Below are 18,099 nucleotides of genomic sequence, written 5' to 3'. Positions count from 1 at the left end.
AGTGAGCTAAAATAAATAGTCTTCGAGATTCTCAGTTCTGTTAACAAAGCAGAAACAAAACATGCAGTAGAGCCAGGGGTGTAGTCATAAACAAAATTGTACCAGGGAGCATTGCGAAAAGTATTATTATTACTTATTAGTAATGCTGCTGCTATTATACATAGTACTATTAATCCATATTTATAAAATATAAAGTTGAGTAAGAAGAACATAAGATGATTATTATTTTAAAAAGTAAAAATAAAGAAGCAGAGCACTTCCAGGTTGCAGAAAAAAAGTAATAGGGTAGCGCCCTGGCACAACTACACCCCTTAATACAGCAAACAGTACTAGAGATGATTCAAACTAATTTCAGCAGCTATACAATCGTCGAGCAATCAACAACATATGAAGCTGGAAACTCGAGTTAAGAAATAAAGAACTAAAAATACTTCAACAAGGGTATAAACAAGAGAGTGGAGAAGTATTTAGAAAAGACTTTATTTGCATTACAAAAGGTTGACAGTACACAAAAATGTCTGGAATATAGCTTGCTATAAAGACATATTTATGGAATAACTCTCAGATCCAATATTCAGATGTTGATTTGGTCCCTAGAAAAAGGTATGTGGATATAAACTAGTAATACAATTTTTATATCATGAGGGGAGAGGCTATAATTCTTGTACTTCATATTAAAACTGTGCAATGTTATATTTTTTCCATCTACATCTGAAATATGCGAGAATAATAAATAAAAATGTAAAATGCTATTTCTATGACTGCAATTTCGTACAGTCTTAGAAAATACATTTTCAAGAATTCATCATATCAGCAGTTCATATGAACTTATTTGGTCATTTAATAGTTTTATTGCAACAAATAAAATATTTTACTGAAGGCTATTTTCATCTGTGAGCCACAAAATGTAGTAAAACATTAAAAAAAAATGGATAAAACTTTTCAAGCATATTAGTAATTAACTCAGAATCCAGATTTATTCTAAGTATACATGTTAAAAAAATTACAAAATGCCACTTCGTTTTTCATATATAGTATTTGATTTTAATACGTTTTTTTTAACACAAATAATTATGTCACAATCTTTTTTCGCTCCTAGTTTTGAATAGACTATTCTGTTTATTTTTAAATCATACATTGCTGCTAATAATAATAATAGAACTTTATTTACATATTTTGATTTTAAAATCAGAATGTTAAAATGTATTGATGTCGGACATCACTAAAAGTAGTATGATGAGAATCATACGACAATATTAAGGAACACCAGTGTTGCTCTATTGCTCATTATTTTTATTGTATGATCATGGAGAACTTAATTTACAGTTTGCATGTAATTAAGTTTTCCATATCTTAAACATGAACCCAAAAACGTCTTCCAAATGATAACAGTGAATAAAATGGCATACTATGCTTTGTATATTTTAATTTAATTATAACAAACTCCTGAAGTTAATAAAATTGATATGATAAATTGGAACAGTGACATAATGGTGCTTTGAATGATTTGAACTTCAATTGTATTGCAGATTGTATGACATTCTATAATGCTTTAAGGTATAAGTAATGAAAAATAAAAGTTATTGCATTCACTATGTAAGTAAAATTTACACTTAATTGAAATTTGCCCAACTTAGGTAAAATCTCTCATTTAAAAAAATAAGTAAACAAAATTAATTTACGTATACACATATACATCGGGAAGTTGCAATGAAAATTGTGGTATACCTACAAGATTATCTTTGATCATCTAATGAAAGACTTTCTATGAGTACAAGAAGCTGTTGTGACATCCATATCCTACTGGGCCACAAATATAAGCAACCTGTAGGTAACTATTATGTCTGCCTTTAATTTTTTGATTCGTGAGCACATCACAGCGTCAATACAACTTTATGCATTTATTTCATATCACAGAAGATAATTAATAGAATAACAGTAAAATAATGGCAGGGGAAGTGGGTATACTTTAAGAACACTGTCCCTAGCAATCAAAATCAATGTAGACTCATCAATATTGTTCTTCTGTCTCCATTTAAGTTTAAAGAATGAGATTTTGACCTAATATAGAATTAAATTATGTTTAATAAGTGTAAATAAGTTTACTGACATTTCAATTGCTACTATTAGAAATTTCTTCAAATCGAATACAACATAATTGTTAACCTTAATTCCTTCTACAAAGACTAGTACAAATTTCTTTCGTACAAAAGAAAACAATCTCAGTGTTCAATGTAACTTATAGTTTTAAAATGCAATTCTTTTGGATGATGGAGACGATAAATAGCAGCACAAAATACACGTCATAAAACAATATGGATATATTTTATTTATTCCTTTCAGTGTACCGTTAAGTTCAAAATAATCGCCATTTTCTTTGTTTTACACAATAGAACTGAATAGAAATGCACAGCTTTTTATGGTAGGGTGACCAGATGTCACGTTTTTAACGGGATTGTCTCTCTTTTTTTTTTTTAACTGTGTGTCCTGTTGTCCTAACAAAAAGAAAAATATATGTACAGGGTGTTTCATAATTCTTATTACAAACTTCTAGGGGTTGTAGAGAGGACTAAGAAGATAAAGTTTTGATTAGGAACCCATGTCCGGAAATTCATCATTTTGATGCAAAATAAGTTTGAAGATCGAATCGATTTCACATCTCCAACTTCATTAGAGACAATGAAGATCTTCTTTCGACTTTACAGGGGTCTCATAAACAAAGTTCTTCATCTGTCCCCAAAAGAAAAAGTCGAGAGGAGTTAAATCTGGCGACCGTGGTGGCCAAGGAGTTGGACCACCTCGACCTATCCATCTTTCCTCGAATGTTTGGTGGAGATGTTTGCGGACGGCAAGTGAAAAGTGCGTGGGTGGACCATCATGTTGGAACCACATTTGCTGATGTAGTGCCAGTGGCAAATCTTCATGTAACTCTAACAGTACCTCTTGCAGGAAGGTCAAGTACCTGAGACCCGTTAGGCGGTATGTGGAACCACTCTTGTAGTGCACACTGGCAAGAGCTCATTGTCTCTAGTGAAATGGGAGATGTGAAATCGATTCGATCTTCAAACTTATTTTGCATCAAAACAATACATTTCCGGACATGGGTTCCTAATCAAAACTTTATCTACTTAGTCCCCTCTACAACCCCTAGATGTTTGTAATAGGAATTATGAAACACCCTGTATATAAAAATGACGTATGTTCCGTTTTTTTTAATTCATTGGATGATATAAAAATCCATCTACTGGAATGCCTATCAAGTAAAATTAGAAACAGAAAAGAAAAACATTTTAAAACAATGAGACTGCAGTCACTATTGAGAGAACTCAAAGATGAAGAGTTATTGAAAATTATGCAGTAGAAAGAAATTTACAACTTTTCTGACATCATTATTGAATATTTAGAAAAATGGTCAACTCCTTTGAAAGCTCTGGAATGTTTCAACTGGATTCCATTAAAAACTGTTCTAAACTGGAAGGAAATATATGAGTGTCTGAAGTGCATGTCTGGTGTGGATGAAAACAGTATGTGGATACTATGTCAAAAGATAAACTCTGACGAGATCAGTCATGTTATAAACGTATTTGAAGAGAAGAAAAGTGGATGGGATTCTGATACTGTACTGATTTTAAGGAAAAGTGGTCTGACATATTTCAAAGACTTGGTAATGAAACTACTTTTATTCTTGTACAATCTGTGGTAGCAATTTCAGGAATCAATGGCTGCAGTAGAGAGGATACTTTCGATACTAAGTTCTCTGTGGACAGATGAGAAAAACAGGTTCTAAATGGACACAATCAAAGCAAGTGTCATATTAAAATCTCCTTTTCAAGATGTTTCTTGTTACAAATTACACGAATTTACATAAATGCTGGTACATGTTTCTTGTGGAATTAGAATATTGTTCTGTTTGTTGCGAAAATACTTATAAAATAAATAAGATGTTACAGCACTAATATGTTTTATTAGTATTATCCACTATTTTCACTAGAATTATCACCTAGTATTACTTTAAATCATTTCATAATGTTCAGTTTTTTTTATTCTAAATCTGACATCCTAATTTATGGCACTATTGCATATTTATTGTGTAGTACAGATTTAATTTTAATTTTCGAACTAATATAGACATTTCCCGCATTTCATGTATGTAAAGAAATAAATTTGTTTGCAGATTTACAAGCTGACGATTTATTTTAATTGAAGTTGAGTTTATGTGACAAAGTTTCAAACACAGTTAATAAAGTTACATGAGAATATTAACTTACTTACAAATGACTTTTAGAGAACCCAGAGGTTCATTGCCACCCTCACTTAAGTCCACCATCGGTCCCTATTTTAAGCAAGATTAATCCAGTCCCTATCATCATATCCCACTTCCCTCAAATCCATTTTAATATTATCCTCTCATATACGTCTCGGCCTCCCAACTAACACTCTATACGCATTTCTGGATTCACCCATACATGCTATATGCACTGCCCATCTCAAATGCCTGGATTTAATGTTGCTAATTATGTTAGGTGAAGAATATATTATTCCTTTGCTGTGGTCGCGCCAAAGAATCAGTCCCATTCCGAGGGATATTAAATATAAAAAAGTCATATGATAAATTAAACTAAGATGCTTTCGATGAAAGAGTAATGGAACGGAGAAAAATTCCCTCCGGCACCGGGATTTGAACCCGGGTTTTCAGCTCTACGTGCTGATGCTTTATCCACTAAGCCACACCGGATACAACCCCGGCGTCGGAAAGAATCGTCTCAGATTAAGCTCCAACTCTTGGGTTCCCTCTAGTGGCCGCCCCCTGCCGGAGGGAATTTTTCTCCGTTCCATTACTCTTTCATCATATGATGACGCAGAATATCTGCATGGAAATATCATATGTACTTCGGTACATTAAAATAATATATAAGATGCTTTCGTACAGTAAGTGTGAACATCTTTAAAATTACCACTGCAATTGTTCATCAGCATGGCATTTTGGGAAATGTGGTCAATCGTAATTCCCTGTTTAGGCCTTGTAATAAATAAATATGCTAAGTGCACGTGTTAATTAAGAAATGAAAAGCTAATTCGCATACACTCTTTTCTCTTTCTTCCCTCTTCGAAGCAGAGTTCTTTATATGCCGTAATATTTTTATATAGGGCTTCATACTTTTTTTATCGATTTGTAATACTAGGGGTTGACAAACTCTATTTTGTACCACGACAAAGTGATATGTCTCAAAGAGCAATGCAGATCATTATTGATTTACGAACAAAATAACGATATATATCGCAGTAAGAATGAGTTCTTTTATCACTTTGATAATTATAATTTGGACATATTTAAACTTGATGTGCAAACAGAACAGGCAGGACATATGTATTCAGTTGTTAAAAGCTGTCGGAATTTCTATCTTCGTTTGTCCATTACTTACTGTAAGCTGAAGAATACAATGGCATTTGTCCACTTCTGTTTTATAGTATATTAGTGCCATCAAAATGTATCTGGACTGTACCTTCTCGCGGCAGTAGAGTTCTTTGTGTGTCAGTCTGCCAAGCTGCATTAAGCTGAGAAGGCTGTAAAGTTCGTTGCATGTAATTTTGTAACTTAGTGCTGATTTCAAAGAAGATTCGAAACTGGAACAAAAGGTGAACATCAAGTTTTGCGTTAACTTCGAAAGTCTGCCGTGAAGACCCTTGAAATGCTCCGGAAGGCCTATAGTAATGACATCTTGGGCCGAACTCAGTGTTTTGGGTGGCATTCTCAATTTAAAAATGGCCGAACATCGCTGGTGGATGATGAGAAGTCCGAACGAACCCGCACAAGCACAACCCCTGAAAATGTTCAAGAAATTGCAACACTGATTCGGAATGACTGTTGGATTACGATTCAAGAAGATGCAGACATAACTGGAATTTCATTTGCTACAGCTCAGACAATCATCACGAGCTAATTGAAGATGTGACGCATCGCTGCCAAGTTCGTACCCCATCTGTTGCTTCTGGATTAGAAAGGCCTTGTAGTCAACATCTGCGAAGATCTCCTACTGGCAAATGATGACCCTTACATTCATGTTTAGGATCATCACAGAGAATGAGACTTGGGCTTACAGTTATGATCCGAAGACAAAGCAGCAGTCGTTACAATGGAAGAGTCCAGAATCTCAGAGGCCAAAAGAAAACGAGGCAAGTCAGAAGTCAAGCAAAAGACATGTTGATCGTCTTTTTCGACATGCTAGAAGTTGTGCACCAGGAATTCATTCCTCCTGACCAGATGGTTAATGCCAACTTCCACTGCAATGTTTTGAGAAGGCTGCATGAGGGCATTCATCATAGAAGACCGCAACTTTGGCATGACAGAAACTGTCTTCTGCACGACAATGCCTCCTGCTCACTCTGTCTAAAAACATGCGACGTAAAGGTACGGTCAATGTCGCTACTTTTGCAGCGCTGCAGTACAAAAAACTGCGCAACTCTTATACTGCAACGTGTGAACAACAGTGCAACCCAAAAAGTAGCGGCTGCCGAACCTGCTGCCCACTACTTTTCCATGCTGCGCACAGCTTAGAAGTAGCGATGTGTGAACCTCAGGGTTGCAGCCGCAGCATTTTTGATATCGGTTTTGTTGAAACTTTTGCTGCGGCTGCAACCAGTATTACCACCCAAATGTGCCAATGATACTTTTATTGTTTGGATATATTTTAATGTTAAATGTGATGAAAATAAATTATTTGTAACAGTTATTAAATACACAACACAGTCTGAGCATAATTGCTGACGATATAATTCATTTTTTAAATTTTCCGTAGTGTAGTTCCAAACAGGAGAGTTGCCAACATTGATTACGTGAATATGCTGTTGGTTATAATTTAAGTATATAGGCGTTTTTAAAAGCTTTATAGTAAAAATGTCAATTTCTGAATACTAGATACGACAGAAAAGCAAATAATAGATAAGGAAGCTTTCGCATGAGTTTCTTAATAATGCGAACATAACCACAAAATGTATATTGAGAAGTCAACACAGAGATGGAAACCTCAGCATGACTGCAGCTGGAAAAGTAGCGCCTTGTGTGTGAACAGACTCGCAACCTCCAGTTGCAACTTTTGCAGCATTTGGGTTGCGCAGCACGAAAAGCAGCGTGCAGCACGCTACTTTCGGCTTACGTGTGAACACGACACGCAACTTTTGCAGCTGCAGTACAAAAGTTGCACAGCAAAAGTAGCGATGTGTGACCGTACCTTAACAGTGATCCTGCACCCTCCCTAACTTAAGCTCAAGGGGCGGCATTCTGACACTGTAGAGATTTGGGCTGAATTGCATGAGGTGCTTCACAGAGTTCGAGAACAGGACTTCCGGAAAGGATTTGAAGCACAGCAGAAGCGTTGGGATTGCTGTATCAATTCAGGAGGGGAATACTTCGGAGATCATGGTGGTCAGATTTAAATTAGGCAAGTGTCAACATTTATACAGGCCCAGTCTTGATATATTTTGATGGCACATCGTAAAATAAAATAATCTAATTTAACACACAAAAAATGTTCTTCCATACATTGTATACACTTTTCCAGTGTTGTAATTGATATTTAAAATATCTTCGTAAATGGTGTTTGAATAGCTCTGTCAAATCCACATCAAATCTTATGTATTGCATTATTTTATATGTAGTATCAAAAAGATAAAATGCAAGAGTTGGACGAAAAGAGTAATTATTGTGATATGTTTGATTAATATGTTAAGATTTAAATTTCTTGATTAATTTTATGCTGAAAATAATTGTGAGAGAGTTAACTATGTGAATCAATGACTCAAAATGTGGACAACTGCAGCTAAAAATATACAGAATCTAGTAAACAGAGGATTAGCTAACTTAAACACTTATTATAAAAGAATTTTTACTTGAACATTACAAACTTAACAATATATTTTTATCAAACTTGAACACAGAGTTAGTTTAGCGCCATCAAAAACAAAGAACATTTCATTGCACAATAAAATTAATGGCACTTTCTTAAAATTTATAATACGGAAAATAATGGATAGTGTGATACTTAGCTTTTAAAATAATGTCTTTATTCCATGAATTTTCATGCCACAGTGCATTCTAGTGTTCATGAGTAACATGTTCATATTGAGCTGAACAACGCAAACTTCTTTTAGACTGCAACATGTGACTACGAAAAGGGTATATTATATCCATGACTGAACAGAAACTTCGTTTTATCTTCTGAAAAATGACGACTCAAAATAAATTATATATACAGGGTGGGTCATGGGAACCAAGTGTTTTTTAAATGGCTTGTACTCGGTCATTATGAAAGGGAGAGACGTGCGGCATGTGACAGTCCATTCCGTGGCTCATAGCATTTCACCTGCAGTCGGCATCATGGAGCAGAGGACGCATGTTTGCGTATGACTGTTTTGTTAGAAATGGCGAGTCGGTGACCTCGATACGGCGTGAGTTTTGCTACAGATTCAATATTAATCGCAATGATTCTGTTCCCGTGCGTGACACAATCTTATGTTGAGTAAAAAAAAAAAAAAAAAAAAAAAAAAAAAAAAAAGCCCAATACTGAAGAATAAATCGCCCGGCCCCCAACACAGAGTGCGTACTCCAGAAAATTTTCAGTCAGATAAGCGATACTGCGCAGCCCAGGCCGCTCTGCTCGAAGACATTCAACTGCTCTTGGAATCAGCAATCGTACGGTAAGACGGATTTTGCATGGCGATTTACATTTACACCCATACAAGATAGGCAGTTTCAGCAAGATAGGGCCACAGCGCATATCTCAAGAGCATCAATGGCAGTTCTTCGCCCCCTGTTTTCCAATCGTCTCATTTCGAGATTTGGTGATGTTCCATGGCTCCCTCGGTCCCCTGACCTGTCCACGTGATTTTTTTCTATGTGAGTACCTAAAGGCACGTGTTTACGAGGATAAGCCCCGAATATTAGATGAATTAAAGGACACAGAACATCAACACATCACCCAAATCAACAGAGATCCCCTGCAAAGAATAGAGGTGAATTTTCGTCAGCGCCTTAAACAATGCGTTAACACAGACAGACATCACATGTCAGATGTAATTTGCCGCTCATAATTGAAATGGTATGTTCTCACACACGTTGTTCTACGAATAAAATGTGTTGAAAACAAAAACTAACTGTTTTATGATTATTTTAAAAACACTTGGTTCCTATGCCACATCCTGTACAATGCATGTGCAATTTCTTATAAGTGGTAGGTACAGCATGAAACATATTAAACATGTTCCATTGAATGTTCCTACTGAACACAAACGAGATGGATCTAAGTGCAGATTCTTTCCTAACTTGTATTATAGCATTTAATAAATATATATATATATATATATATATATATATATATATATATATATATACAGGGACATCATTTTATTTTTACTTCAATTTTTATTGTACCTGAGTTTTTTAATGTACTTCACTCCCACCCCTTCTACTAGTAAACTTCCAACTGTTTTCCTCACAGAACCAAGCGTATACAGCCAAAGTCGCCTTAAGGTCGTATAAACACAAACAGTATTGAGTTTGAGTATAGTACGTTCCAGAAATATGTTCGCGTTTTCCAGTGACGAAAGAGTTTCAATATTGAATCATATTTTCGCACAGGTACTGTCGTCCGTTTGCCTACGTCGCATCCCGATTTCCCTCACCCACAACTGTTTAAAATAACTTAAATAAAAGTAATTAACTGTCACGTGATTTCCCCCCTTTCTACGATCCTGCGACATAACCACTTGGACGGACAGTAGATAGCATGTCTGAGTAATTTTCTCTCTTCGGATCGGGCAGAAGTGAAGATTGAATTTACAGTATGTAAGGTATTCTTTTGTAGAGTAGGTACAGAATTATTTCAACATGAGTTACTAGTACGAAGGACGAAACTGGTAATTAGAATCAGGTACAATAGTCTATAGTCAGATAATATGCACAAAAGAACTGAAGCCTGTATCTAAATGAACGGCCACCATTTTAAAAAATGTGTTTAAATATCCATATTATGATTATTTTTCATTTTAACTTCATTCTCTATATTGTATGCTAATGTGCTGTAGACAGTATAATATACACTGCATAATGAATACGTTCGCATGGATAACTCAGTTCATGAGTAAAAACACTTACTGTCAATACTGTACTGTATTTTGATTAAACAAAACCTAATGAAAATTATCACACTCAAAATCGCGATATTTCCTACTTTACGTAAATGGATGAACTACTTTTCTTCCCTCCTGTACCTGATAAAGTGATCGGTTTGTATTTTACGCCAGTATCATCGAACTCCAGTCGTGGAAGGAGGTAGCAAACGGTGTTTCCGGGTCTCAATCATTAATCCAAACGTATAGCCAGGTTAATATTAAACATGTTAGTAAAAATAAAATGATGTCCCTATATATATATATATATATATATATATATATATATATTTTACACAGCCGCCATCGTAGTCCAGTGGCTAGAGCATTGGACTCATAATCCTGTGATCTGGGTTCGATCCCAGCATAACCCCAATTTATGACTTGTGTTGGAAAAGCCCATGGTCAAAGTGACACGGGCTTTCTCTGGGAGTTCTGGTTTCTCTGTTGTAACCCCAACAAATCTTCATCACCATCATCATTTCAACGCTGGTGTAGCATAGACCTGCATCCTATGGTGCACCCTGGACAACGATCTGCAGGTAAATTGGTCTACACAAATGGCTTCACATGGATAAATGACGAACAGTCAGTACCCGCTATTAGAAAAAAAAAATTACACAGCAACACCATTAAATGTTCAGCATCAGTTAACTCCCATGTTTGATAAAAACAAAGAAACAGAAAAAGAATTAACATGTACTCAAAAAACTCCTAGAATGTTCTGTAGCAAGTGAAAGGATTTAGGGTTTACTATAAAAACTCGGAAATTAAGTGCCTTAACAATTTACTTTAGTACAAAAAGAGCTAACGAATATAAATTCTTGGAATATTTTAGTTTCCTCACTTCCCCACATGCATAACGAGTCTCATTTGCAGCAAGTTTTCGGATCAATATTGTTGTATTATTTTAAATTATAATTTACTAACTTCCAAATAACAAAATTCAATTTTTAAGAGCCTGTAATTTACTGTGTAACTCTAAAATGTAATTAAAGAGCCAACTTTCAAAAACTGCTCTAATAAATTTGTCATCCTCTACCGAAGTATAGAAGCTGTCATGTAATAAATTATGCATACAGACTTACTTAGCTAACAATAAAGAACTTTATAATATTCGTAATGTCATGCTCTGTAACTCGAATCACTATCACTTTATCTGGGCGCACCATTATTCGAATTTGTTCCAGCACTACAATATACTAATATTGCCCGTCAACTTAGAAATCAACACTTTTATTTAATAGCAATAATAATATTTAATATGGTGAATTTGTAGAATTGTTTACATAAAGGCAATGCATTAAAAATTATAGATAAAGAAAAACTTTGTCACTATAATTCTATACAATTTACAGATCCGAAAGTTCCAATTTAATTTAAGAACCTTTATTAAATTATTCATACATAACGATTTCAGGAAAAAAAAAAATTAAATATTTTTAACAAATATTAACAATCTAATATTCTTCTGCAATATTTTAATATGCAATTATATAGTAAGTCAATCTATATCTTATGGATACTGTTACATTTTTAATATAACAGATTTTCTATCATTCACGCTATATTTTCATAAAATTATCATAACCTGAAAATATCCCATGGAAAAATATGGGAAAATGCCAAAAATAGAATGGCTACTTGGGGCAATGAGTATATATATAATAGAAAAAGGTAATTGCTTATCTATTCCTTCTTCTGAGAGTTTCCAGAATAAAAGTTTTTTAAACTGATTATATCCGGTCTCTCTTCTCTTACAGTTCAACTATGAATTATTTATGTATATATATCCCTGTAGTCCTACTCATTCCCACTGTCACCCATACATTATAAACTTTCTACTTGTGTACCGCTAACATTACACGTATTCTAAAATGGAAAGTAATATCACCAGGCTTTTGTATACCTTGGAAATCCAAGGTGAGTATTAGGCACTTCCAACTTGCAGTACATCGAAACACACCATACACACTCTTACTGGTTTATTTAAACCAAACTTAAGTATTGGAACATCTCGATCTGAACATTTACTGCATAAAATTCGTCCACAGTGTCGGCTGAAACATAAATTAATAAAAGTTAGTGCAAAACAAGTCACGTTTAAAATTAAAATACGTACTTGTATTTTTAAGGAAGATTATACAGTACATATCACAAAGAATTCCTCAGTTCTTCAAGACTGGAAAATGTGTGTACATATGAAATCTTATTTTATAGTATTTTTCTTCTGGAGGTGCTACAGTTCTCTCACATAGTGTACCTCCCTGAGGTCAGTATACTGCAGGACCACAGCAGAGACATCACAGGACAAGTGAAAGATAAGGGACAAATACAGAGTCCTATGCAATGGAGATAAATCTTCGCACCAGCCGGGATTCTAACCATAGTAGGGAATCACATATACTATACACGAAGTCATAGTGACGGACATCTTATACATTACCAATAAGTCAAAATTATATCTGTCAAATAAAATGCATAAATCGTAATGAGGCATTCCACACCTATTTCCGAACATAATAATACTGATAATGATAATAGTAATAATAACCCATGCTGCGACAGAATATTGTCCTGAAATATCTTAAACCATTTCCCACAGCCCATATGAAGAATTATAATTACAACTATTATACTTAATCTCAAACTACCTATAGCAACAAATCGTTCTTACCAGTGATGTTTCCTCATTGTTAATCCAAATTTAGCACCACATTCCAAACAAATATCTCCTTCTGCCCAAGGTGGTTCTTGAGATAAATGATCCAGAAGCCTGATAAAACAAAATAAAACAATTTTTATACGTGGTGAAAGTAAATGAATATAGGCTAATTCGTTCAAAGAGATCTTAGTTATGGGTCAAGAGCATATTAGATACATTAAGAACTGCAGAAACCATTTTATCACTCTAAATCACACTGACCTGAAGACGACTTAAAACAAATGACAGCCTAACTGAGCTGTACTGTCATATTTTTTCGGTCACATATGATTATTTTAATCTACAGTACCTTAGAAATAAATTTAATTAAATATCCTTTGATCTTCAGCTCAATTGAAATATTAAAATATCACCTCATATCGTCGTATCTTTACAAATCCAATTAATACAAAAATTTCATTCATTACTGGTATATTTAAAATCCTGAGAATTTCCTATTACATGCGTTAAAATAGCATTTGAAAGTATAACCTTAACATATTGTGACTCTGGTCTTTTCCTTTAACCTGTGTCATGCAAAGTATTTAATGAAATAAAAAGGTTCTAGTGTCTACAGAGTTTAAAAAATTTGGTATGCTTCCCTAGATGGTTATATTCTGTAAAAGAGTAAGTGTTAAGAATGTTCTGTCACTTTTTCTTAAGTCTGTACCTGTGAAAATAAAGAGACAGTACAGCCAATTTTTAGACATGGCAGGAACATTAAGTGCGTAAGAAAATATGTTCCTATCTGTTCATTCAGAAGATACATACGTTCAAGAATTGGAATGTTACTGCTACAAAATCGGTGGTAGTGGTGGTGGTGACAATATCAGTAGCAGCAGTATTTTATTAAATCGCACTTTCAATTGTATAGGTTATTCAGTGTCGAAATTTAATGTGAACTTTTCGCAGGGTTGACAGCTGTATCATGAATAGGTTGCCTTAATCTACACTGTGGGCCTACAAGCTTTATTTATTTATTTACTCTGGTAGAGTTAAGGCCAACAAGCTTTACTTCTCTCCTGGAGGAAGCCATGCTTAGGATTTTATTGTCCTTTAAAATCACCCATCGTAGAAAATCAGCTTATTTTTTAACCATGTGTGGTGTCCACTGTCACTCAATGGAATAAAGCATAAAAGCTGCAAAATGTAGAATTTAACAGTTCCATAGCAAAGCCAATTCTCTATTACTAAGGACTAGAATAGTAGTAAACATCTTTGTAAGTTAACATTTTTAACCAAAAAATAAAACTGCAGTTACACGAATTCAGACAGACAATAAAAAATCTGAAGGCAAACAAAGAGGACAAGAAAAGAATTGAGCAGCTACAGCAGTTAAATAAGTTGAAAAAGAAAATAAGATATTTGGAAGATAGTCAGAGGAAGAAAAATCTGATAATTTTCGGACTAAATGAAGACGAGAGAGAATATAAAGAAGAAACGTATAATACAGTCTGGAGAGTGTCTTAGGAAATATTCAAAGTAGACATAGTAGGCCACATGCCACATATAAGAAGATTAGGCAAGGAAAACATGCGTCCAATACTAGTTAAGTTTGAGAATTTAAAGACGAAAGAAATGATTATGAGCAGATTAAATGCTATATCATATCTATGGCTAAGAAGTGATGCCTCGTATCTGTGAATTTGCAGGTGAGTCATAAAAATGTTGTAAAAATTAATTTTTTTCAGAATAGAAAAAACTCTTTATATATGTTTCTGTTTTGCAAGATCTTCTACAAGAGAAAAAAATGTAGTTAACTGTCCAATTCTGTAAAAATAATAATAACATAGTTAATTTAAATAATAATGTAGTTAAACTAAATTACTATTTTTATAGATACAAGGCATCACTTCTTAGCCATCTATATATTCATATCATGTATCATACCACATCACAAACATTTATTAAGTAAACAAGAAACAGAGTAAACAGTACGATATAAATCTATATCTGTGCAAGATGCATTCTTGTACCTATAAAGAAGCTGTTTTGTTGCCACTTGATAGTTAAAGATTGTCACTCCATCTTTGTTCATTGCTCCAAGACATGCTCCTGCTTTCACCAAAGTGCGACACAAATTACCATTTCCTTTCATATATGCCAGAAGGAGAGCTGCAAGCAAATAAATTTTAGTGAAACAAATAAGAATAGTTTATAGTATTGCTAAAGAGGTTAAAAACAGAGTTAAAAAATGAACAATTTATATTCATCACAATATTAATCTGCAGATACAAACATTCTTAAGCAAATTATAAATATTATTTTAAAATATCTCACTACAAATATATGGTAAATTCACAGTCTGCTGTTTTATTATTTTGGTTATGTATTTGAGAACTACATGAATTCAAATATTCCCTCCATTGTAAGTACCATTAAAACCATCAATGAGGAAAATTTCAGGTTATACTCTACATACTTCTTAGAAGTTAATTTCATATTACAAAAGCAATTCAAATGAGGAAGTTTTAATAAATCAAACAAAGTGATATACTAAACTAATTTCAAAATAAATTTACATTTGTTAATACTGTAAAGAAATTTTTAAAAAATCTTTCAGTATATAGATATGAATCGTAATGCAGCACCTGTATTGCCTTCCAAATCAGGTTTGTCTAGAGGGTACTCAGGCATACATTCAATGAAGAGTTCACAGATGGCAGCAGCATTGTCACGTGAGTACCGAGCTAGGACATGTAAAGGATTGCGACCCTTGATATTAATGGCTTCTGCATCGAGACGAGATTCAGTGAGCAAGGCACGTGCTACAGGTAGATGTCCCTCACACGTGGCAATGTGAAGGGCATTATCGCCTTCTGAGTCTGTAGCATCGAAATTAGCACCATTCTGAAGAAGTGCAGACACTACGCTGGCATGGCCTGCAGCGGCTGCCACATGCAGAGCTGTGCGACGGTGTGCATCACGATCATCAGCCTGAAACCACAATGATTTTATTATTAACCATAAAGATTTTATCATCTGAACTATCATCACAGCAGTTGGCAAAACTTCACATATGATTTTTCCAGTTCACTATTCTGTTCTTCTCCTATTATTTGAGATGCGTAATTGTTTCGCTTTGTTCATTAATCACACTCAATACAAAATCTTTGACTATTCTAATTTGTATTTCTTTTGTTCTAATATTTAAGACATTCAAATGAGTAGGCAGATAGATGTGTAAATTGCATTAGAATTGGTGAGTGCATGGTGGATGAGGAACATATAAATGGAAGAGTAGTCTTGTGATTATATATTTCTCCCCTCTGAGAAATGGCATTTTTTAACTCTCTTTCTTGTAAGGTTGTCTTATCATCACTATAAACATTTTTTACTTCTTACGTAAATAAACTCGCACTTTTTAGAAAGTATAATTACAGTTTATTTTAATTTTCTGTCAACAAAATTTATGTAAACATTTAATATTGTGAAATTCATGTAGGAGAGTATACTGAGTCTTTCTGGGTTACCTCCAATGGGAGGCAGTTAACAATTTAAATTTGGTGTGTGTGTGTGTATATATATATATATAATTTCAGAAATGACAAAAAGTGATGTGATGGAGTGTGTACAGATGTATGAGACAGAGTGATAGGATGAAAAAAATATATCTGAGACCACTAAGTGAACAGTTGAGTTTGAAATAAATATATTCCTTTAGTTTTATTTCCTATGTTTAAATTCATGAAACTCCGTTTCACTATGGCACTAATACAATTCGACGATAAATATTCATCCATTCATAGTGTTCTGCCCAAGGGCGGGTCTTTCACTGCAAACCCAGCATTCTCCAATCTTTCCTATTTTCTGCCTTCCTCATAGTCTCAGCATATGCTCCATATATCTTAATGTCGTCTATGATCTGATATATTCTTCTGCCCCGAACTCTTCTCCCGTTCACCATTCCTTCAGAAGGCAGTTTCATCTCAACCAGTGACCCAACCAATTCCTTTTTCTCTTTCTGATCAGTTTCAGCATCATTCTTTCTTCACCCACTCATACCAACACAGCTTCGTTTCTTATTCTGTTTGTCCATTTCACACACTCCATTCTTCTCCATATCCACATTTCAAATACTTCTATTCGCTTCTCTTCACCTCGTCGTAATGTCCATGTTTCTGTCCCCATACAATGCTATACTCCACACAAAGCAATTCACTAGTCTTTTTCTTAGGACAATAAATATAATGTACAATATTTTGTGGACGACCAGATTATTGCACAAAAAATATTTGACCTAGAATTTATGCCACAAAAACTCCATGACGCCTATTTACAAGTGAGTCTACTAATTATTCTTAATAAAACTAAATACACAGCAATATGAACTCAGCAGAGCCAAGAATTATCACCAACGATACACAACTTAGAAATGTTGAACATTCCAAATATCTGAGAGTCACAATAATTAGGCATGGGCTGGTGATGTTGTTAAGAGAGCATATGAGAGTCTAGGAGGATGATTGGATATTTGAATTTTATTTGGTGGGATCAACATCTATAGTTTTTAAAGTGGTGGAAAATATTGAGTCCTGTGAAGCAAAATGTAAGTTTTTAGGGAGGGAATTACACAAAAGATAAGAGCAGTAGAAATGGATTTCTTACGAAGAAGGGTAAGAATCTACAGGATGGACAGAATACAACATGAGATTGTTCGATCTATGATAAATGCTGAGGAAGATATCAGTTATATAAAAACCCAGCCATACATGCACGAATTTACTCAAGGGACAGGGCCCAGAGTGATAAATTTTTAGGGGGAGAAAAATTTGGTGGGGGGGGGGGAGATAAGTTAGTTGATGGTGGAACACAACATTCTTTTAGGCTTCTAAATACGGGGGGGGGGGACACGCACGCACACACAATATTCATTTTGCCCACAATTCTGAAATATTGCATAATCGAAGTTTTCTTGTAATTACAAAAAATTTATACAAGTTAATTCGTAAATATCTACAATCATCCATGTTGAATCTTTCGTACACTACTTTTAACACTTGAATATAAATAATTGATTAAATAGGCTCTGAGGATGGTATCAAGCAACACCGAAACAGCTGTAAGCCACACATGCTTACATAATTAACATAATTAAGATCGCCATTTAATCAATTATTTACCTACAATCAATTCACCAAGACCTGTTTTAAGTTCTGCAAGTTCTAGTAATGTTAATAAGACATGGAATTTTTTTCGCATCTACATGTACTGACGAAGTATTCCGTAGT

At 34.3% G+C, this 18,099-nt stretch overlaps 1 protein-coding gene across 2 annotated transcripts in view; it reads right to left on the bottom strand.

Annotated features, from left to right (window-relative positions):
* Nucleotides 1–464: 464 nt before the first annotated feature.
* Nucleotides 465–18,099, bottom strand: part of LOC138701230 (rabankyrin-5) — a 256,644-nt gene continuing 239,009 nt past the window's right edge. The window contains exons 19-23 of one of the 2 annotated variants that reach the window (XM_069827915.1): nucleotides 15,460–15,805; nucleotides 14,845–14,983; nucleotides 12,842–12,940; nucleotides 12,074–12,224; nucleotides 465–3,757 (exon numbers count right to left, since the gene is read on the bottom strand). In XM_069827915.1, coding sequence (XP_069684016.1) covers nucleotides 12,095–12,224; nucleotides 12,842–12,940; nucleotides 14,845–14,983; nucleotides 15,460–15,805 — 714 coding nt within the window. In that variant the 3' untranslated portion in view covers nucleotides 465–3,757; nucleotides 12,074–12,094. Of the gene's footprint in view, nucleotides 12,225–12,841; nucleotides 12,941–14,844; nucleotides 14,984–15,459; nucleotides 15,806–18,099 lie in introns of both variants that reach the window. The other variant, XM_069827914.1, reaches the window with a different exon arrangement.

This window comes from Periplaneta americana, chromosome 6, assembly GCF_040183065.1.
Source record: "Periplaneta americana isolate PAMFEO1 chromosome 6, P.americana_PAMFEO1_priV1, whole genome shotgun sequence".
Lineage (NCBI taxonomy): Eukaryota > Metazoa > Arthropoda > Insecta > Blattodea > Blattidae > Periplaneta > Periplaneta americana.
The sequence above is the reverse complement of the archived record's forward strand: the minus strand, read 5'-3'. Positions and strand labels throughout refer to the sequence as shown.